The 6,190-nt window shown below is 62.2% G+C and overlaps 1 protein-coding gene across 1 annotated transcript; it reads right to left on the bottom strand.

Annotated features, from left to right (window-relative positions):
- Positions 1-1,254: 1,254 nt before the first annotated feature.
- VPS28 (VPS28 subunit of ESCRT-I) lies at positions 1,255-5,707 on the bottom strand. The gene is made up of 11 exons (XM_052651690.1): positions 5,652-5,707; positions 4,674-4,875; positions 4,353-4,454; positions 3,798-3,826; positions 3,642-3,679; positions 3,345-3,434; positions 2,620-2,725; positions 2,416-2,517; positions 2,067-2,120; positions 1,889-1,980; positions 1,255-1,506 (listed from the first exon to the last, which is right to left on the bottom strand). The coding sequence occupies exons 3-11, from the start codon at positions 4,387-4,389 to the stop codon at positions 1,389-1,391; spliced, it is 666 nt and encodes a 221-aa protein (XP_052507650.1). The 5' UTR covers positions 4,390-4,454; positions 4,674-4,875; positions 5,652-5,707; the 3' UTR covers positions 1,255-1,388.
- Between the last annotated feature and the right edge of the window lie 483 nt (positions 5,708-6,190).

Raw genomic sequence — 6,190 nt, 5'->3', positions numbered from 1 at the left:
CTGGAGCACAGAGTGCCTCACTCCACCCTGAACTCCCTCAGGGGGTGTTGAGGTCTCTCGAGTTTTCAGAATCCAGAATGGTAGGTGGAGGTGGCAGGAGTAGTGGGCGCCTGTGAGAAGGGTTCTGGGGATGGGTGGGTGGAGGCAATGAGACCCCAAGGACCCTCCCTGGCCCTCTGCCCCTTGACCTCCCTAGACAGCAGGGCTTTGGGGCTAAGCCCCACCCACTCCCTCAAGGTCACTGGGAGGAGCCCCGAAGGCCAAAGGAGCCTCGGGCCTCCCAAGACTCAAGCCCGAGTGCAATTCCTGAGTTCTCTCCCCACTGCTGTCTCTGGACCAGCAGCAGCGACTGTGGGCACCACACACAGCACAGTCCACACTGACGTCAGCCCCCAGCTGCCACTCTGCTCTCACACAGAGACACACACACACATGCGTGAACTCTGCTCCCCCCAACACACATACACAGCTCTGAGAGCCTCACTGGCATCCAGGACTCCTGGGTACAATCCTAAGCCTTCACCGGCCAGTCCCCACCCCACCTGTCTTCCTGCACCCCTCTCCTCCTTTTCCAGCAACCCCGCTCATTCCCGTCATCCTCTGCTCTTGCTGAGTCCATAAGCGCACCTCCTCACTGCCCCCTCGAAACACCACACTTTACCTTGTTGCCTTTAGAAGCCAGATACGAAGAACCACCGCTAAGAAAATGTTACAGTGAAACTGGCTTGTCCCTCGTCCCAACGCCATAGCTGCTGAGACTAACCCACCTTGGCACCCAGAGCCTTGGTCTCTGGTTTACTGCTGTCTGCCTAAAGGGAGCGGATGTGAACAGCACGGGCCCGAGGTCCCGGAGCGGGCACAGGGAGCAGGGGGTGCTTCCCCACCAGGCTTTGGGCGAGGCCAGTCCAGGGGTGCTGAACTGTCCACTGGCTCTGCTCCTGGGTCAGGACTGCCCTTGGCAGCTGTCAGCTGGGACTCCAGTGAGCCCTGCGCGAGGACGGGTCCTGCTGCAAAGGCGTAAGCCTGCCCCAGCTGCCCGTCTCCAGGGCCGGAGATGTTGGTGGGGCTGTGGCCAGACCACCAAGCCCAGGCAGCACAACCTCCTGCTCTCAGACTGGGGGTGGCTGTGGCCGGCAGATTTAGTCACCCCTGCCTGCTTGTCAGACTGTGCCCACCAGGGAGGCCAATGCCTGCTCCCAGGGCTGAGAGGACAGACAGGGAAGGGCTGGAGGGGGAGGAGTGCCCTCAGCAGCAGAGAGATCAGAAAACAGCTTTATTAGGAAGAGGGGACTCCAGATGCCATGAACAGATACAGACGGGTGGTCGTGGAAAGCAGGTGTCCGGGGAAGCAGGAACCATGGCGGAAGGCGGGCCTGGGGGGCCAGGGCTCAGGCGTGCAGGAAGCGGTTGAAGGCATTGTAGGCCGACTCCAGGTCGAAGAGCATCTGGCGCACCTGGGAGTCATCCAGCTCGTCTGAGGCCGACATGCCACTCAGGGTCTGCAGCCTGCGGGGCACAGGGTGCAGTGCCTGTGTGTGTGTGGTGGTGGAGGGGGAAAGCTGTGGGGCTGGGGTGTTTGTGTGTAAGGCTATGGGGCTTGGAGGAGGGGCTCTGTCTGGGGGGGAGGGCTATAGCGCTTCTGTGTGTGTGCAGTGGTGGACAGGGAGGGCTATGGGGCTGCAGCGTGTGTGTGTGTGTTTGTATATACGTGTGTTTGTGTATGTATATATGTGTGTGTGGAGGGAGGGACTATGGGGCCAAAGCGTGCGTGCATGCATGTGTGTGTGTGTAGCTATAGACCCAGGTGGTGTGTGCGCAGGGGAAGGGGCTGGGGCTAGGGGTTGGGGGTGAGTAGGGTTGGGGGCCCTGGCAAGCGACAGGCACTCACCACTGGCTGACTGTCTGGCGGCCCTCGAAGTCTGGGGGCAGGTGGCTCATGCGGTGCATGGTCTCCATCAGCTCCCGCAGGTCAGGCTGGATCTAAGGGAACAGCGCCCGCTGAGACCCGCCCCCCTGAGCCTGGCTCCTCAGAATGCCCCCCCCCTTCTCCCTGCCCAGGGCCGCACCTCATCCATGGCTCGAATCTCCAGGCGCAGCTTGTCCATCACCGTAATAAAGAGCTGGGAGCGAGTGTGTGTGCGTGTGATTTCCCGGACCCCCGGCTCAGAACCCCGACACCCTGGTTCCTCTGTAAAGAGGGGCCTGGGGCTGCCCCACCCCGCCCCTTGCTCGCCTTAGCTGGAGGGTCACACAGGCCTACCCCTGCACCCATTCCTGCAGCCAGAGGGCTACTGGGTGGGAATGCAGGACACGTCCCACGTAGGCCTGTGCCGGGGCGAGGCCTTGGAGCGGACCCCCAGCCCCCGCCCTGGAGGACCCCCCCACCGGTTCAGCTCATGTGCACAGGGCCCGCACCGAGACCACGTCGGCGATGCAGCGGTTCAGGTTGCCTTTGTCGTCCTTGATGGTGATGGGCCGGTCCTCCTTGATCCTCTCCATGGCCAGCGGGCAGTCCAGCTAAGGGAGGGATCATGGCTGGCCCTCACAGGGCAGCCCGGCCGCAGCCCTGGGCCCCTACACCTGCCCGCGTCCCTCGGGGTGAAGGAGTTGCTCACTCACGCGAAACTTGCGGCAGAATTCATCAATGGAGCTGATTTCTGAGCCCTGGACCTGCCGGAAGGCCGCCTTATACTGGACCAGGAGTCGGGAGCAGGCTGCGGTGTACCTGGAGGAAGAGGCCAGGCTGCTGCTGGCTGTGCCAGGCCAGCGCCTCTGGGTCCCTTCTGCTTATCCTCTGCCCTTCCAGACATGGGGCAGCTTGCATGGACAAGACGTGAAGGGCCAGAGACCGGCCATGAGGGCAGAGGCTTCCTCATGAAGCTTTGAAAGGTGCAGAGGGTACAGTGGGGGTGTTATGCCCAAAATATGGCTGCCACAGAGGACCAGCCTGGACTTTGCAAGCTGGCCCCGCAGGTCCCAGCCAGGTTCCTAAGCCTGTTTCCTGGGCTGTGTTGGCTGTGCCCCTACACGGACAGCTCACAGTGCTGCTGCGGGGCGCAAACGCACTAGACAAAGGCCCCACATACCTCCGGGCTGCCAGGCCTGGCCAGTGGCTCCCCATGGACTGACTGCCCGAGCCCGCAGCTCCCCTTCGAAGTGTTCTCACCAATGAAGCTCCAGGGAGTGGAGCGGGGGCAGAACCCTGGAGAAAGCTGGGTGCAGTCACGCCCATGCGGGCACTGCCCCCGGACTGCCCACTCTCCCTCCCCACTGAGCACCTGGCCCCGGAGGCCAGAGCTGAGCTTCGGAGGGTGGGCCAGTGGTGCAGGGAGGTGGGCTCTCACTCGTTGGGGGTGACGCAGTCCTTGATGTACGCCTTCTCCAGGGCCTGCATCGTCTTCACCACTGCAAACAGCTCTGCCATGTTGTCGTACCTGAGGGGGCACAGACTTCAGGCACGGCTGCCCAGGCAGGAAGCCGAGGGCCTGAGCACACCTGCCAGCCCTGCCTTGGTGCCACTGAGGCGGAGCTCCTGGTCTGGCCACCTCCTCACCCTACCCCGAGCAGAGGCTTCTGGGGACCTGTTTCCCTGGGAAGACCCCCATGGTGAGGGAGGCAGGCAGCGTGGGGGCTGGACTCACTTCTCCCGCTCACGGGCATTCTTGTACAGCTTCACTTCCTGTCGGGAGACCGGGCGGAGGGTCGGCCAGCAGCACCAGTGAGGCTGCGGGGCCCCAGAGAGGACCACGTAGACAAGAACCACAGTTGACGTGGCCAGGAGGGTGCCCACCACTCACCTCATACAGCTCCGGCTTGTTTCCAGGGGCTGCGACAGAACAGGCAGAGTGGAAAGTCACCCCAGCGAGCCTGGCCACCACCCTGGCCCCAGGAACTTCAGACCCAGCCTCCCTCAGTCTCCAGGGGGACCCGAGCAGAGGACAGGCCCCCCTCACTCTGCGGGGGACCCGAGCAGAGCACAGGCCTCTGGGTCCAGGGGCTGCATGCCAGGCCCAGGTGCTCCATTCCACCCCTGTTGCTCAGCTACTGCCCCACAGCTGAGTGACCACAACTTGCTTATGATGTGGTTGTGGGCACACAACGTCTGTCACATGCTTTGCAACCATCCCCCTGGCTTGGGGACTCCGGGATACTTGAGACACCCTGAAGTCCCACCACACTATAGCTGTCATCTCTGCATCCAGCTGACCTCACTTGGAGGAGGTCTTTAGGCCCCTGGCTACCCCCTGGGACCTTGTTGTGTCGGACCTTATAGCCTGCCGGCAACCCCTGGCCTCTGCAGGTTGAAAGCCTCCACCCTCTGGGTCCCTGGGCCCAGCATGGGCCATACTTGCCTCCCATGCCAGGAGTGGCTGGGATCCCGTGAAACATCCTGCCAGCTCTGAGTCAGGTGACCGGGAGAGAGAGGAAGATGCTGCAGCCACTGGAGGAGTGACCTGGGGAAGAGAACACACGACACAACCTCTTAAAAGACAATCCCGAGTATGTCTTCGCACAAGGATAAATTTGGAGGAGCAGACCAATGGGGGTTGGGGTGAACTTTCTGAATGAGGACAGTCCAGGGGATGACAGAGGTGGGGGTGGGGGGTGGGGTGGGGTGGGTGCGGGTATGTGTGTGTGTCGGGGGGTGGTTTGCCAAAGGACGCACGACTCACAGGCCAAGACGAGTCTGGGCTTATCCTCATGCAGCGAGCTGGAGTCACTGGACAACTGGGGACAAGTCCTCGGGGACCCTGATGGGCAGTGAGCTGAGCAGACAGTGGAAGCAGGAGCCCTGCCCACTTGAGAAGCTGATGCAGTGGCTGGGGCCAGGTTCAGACGTGCTTTGGAGACGGACCCACCAGGTGCAACGGAGAACTTAAAAATGGGTAAAAATTAAAAAGCACTCAAGAACGACATCCTTATTTTCGGACCAAAGGCACCATGACCGTCAGATAAGCTGACACGGAGAAGGTAAACAAAGTAGGTGTGGAGAGTAGGTGGATGTACTACGGTTTGGACGTGTGGGCTTTGAGAAGCTCCGCAGGCTCCAAGGACGCTGCAGAGGCGCCTGGAGGTCAGGGGAGAAGCTCGGACGGGCAGACTGAGACTGTGGTACTGAGCGGGTGGGTGGCGCCCCACAGAAAATGGCCGAGGGTGAACCAAGGTAGCGAGATGACAGCCCGTGCTGAGCTCCGGGACCCGGCGCGGAGGGAGTGCAGCGGCAAGGCGGGATGAGGCCTGGGAGACGAGGCTGTGAGTTCAGCAGGGCGCGGCGGGGGCGGGGCAGGGACACGGAGACCGCTCAGCAACCGTGAGGCGGTGGGACGGCCAGGAACAATCAGGGGCTCGGCTGTGGCCCTACAGCGGGACCCCACGCAGCCACGAAAGGGGAGGCCCGCGGCCACACGCTGAGTATCGTCACCCTGCTCGAGCAGGGCGGCGAGCTCCCAGATAAAGCCCAGCGAGCGCCGGGCGCGCAGGCCCGGGAGACGGCCTCAGAGCCCCGGACGGACCCAGGAGACCCGGGGGCCCGGGACACAGAACTCCGAGAGGGGACCGAGGAGCAGGGACGCAGAGGACCCTACGCGGCGTGGCGAAGACCGTGGGTTTTGGTCCGACCGCCTTTTCCACCCGTCCCTGGCCCGGAGTACCTGGACCGCCTCGCAGGTCCCAGCGACGGCGCGAGGGCGGGGCGCGCCTGACGTCTGCTCCCGCGCCTGCGCGTCAGGCCCCTCCGCCTGCGGCTGCGCACGCTACACCTGCGCCAGGCCCCGCCGTCTGCGCCTGCGCGCCGACTACGCCCCGCCCCTGAGGGCTGAGGCTGAGAGTGAGTCTATCCTCGAGAGGGAGGGAGGGAAGGTAGGTGCGGACAGGTGGCTTTGCGTTCCCCTGGAGGGCCTCTAAGCGGCCAGCTCTGCCCTTGAAACCGCCCCACAGGGTTAACAGAAAGTGGTAACAGAAACCTTAGAGCTCGTCTTACCGCTTAAGAACCCCGCGGTAAACAGGGCCCTACTGTATAGCATGGGGAATTATATTCAATTTCTTGTAATAACCTATAATGGAAAAGAATCTGAAAAATAACGTGTGCGTACACACATATAAAAAACTGAAGTAACACTGCAAGTTAACTGTGTGAAGGTTTGCTGCCCTTCGGACTGTACAGCCCATGGAATTTTCTGGGCCAGAATAC

This window comes from Budorcas taxicolor, chromosome 14 (genome assembly GCF_023091745.1).
Source record: "Budorcas taxicolor isolate Tak-1 chromosome 14, Takin1.1, whole genome shotgun sequence".
Taxonomy (NCBI): domain Eukaryota; kingdom Metazoa; phylum Chordata; class Mammalia; order Artiodactyla; family Bovidae; genus Budorcas; species Budorcas taxicolor.
The sequence above is the reverse complement of the archived record's forward strand: the minus strand, read 5'-3'. Positions and strand labels throughout refer to the sequence as shown.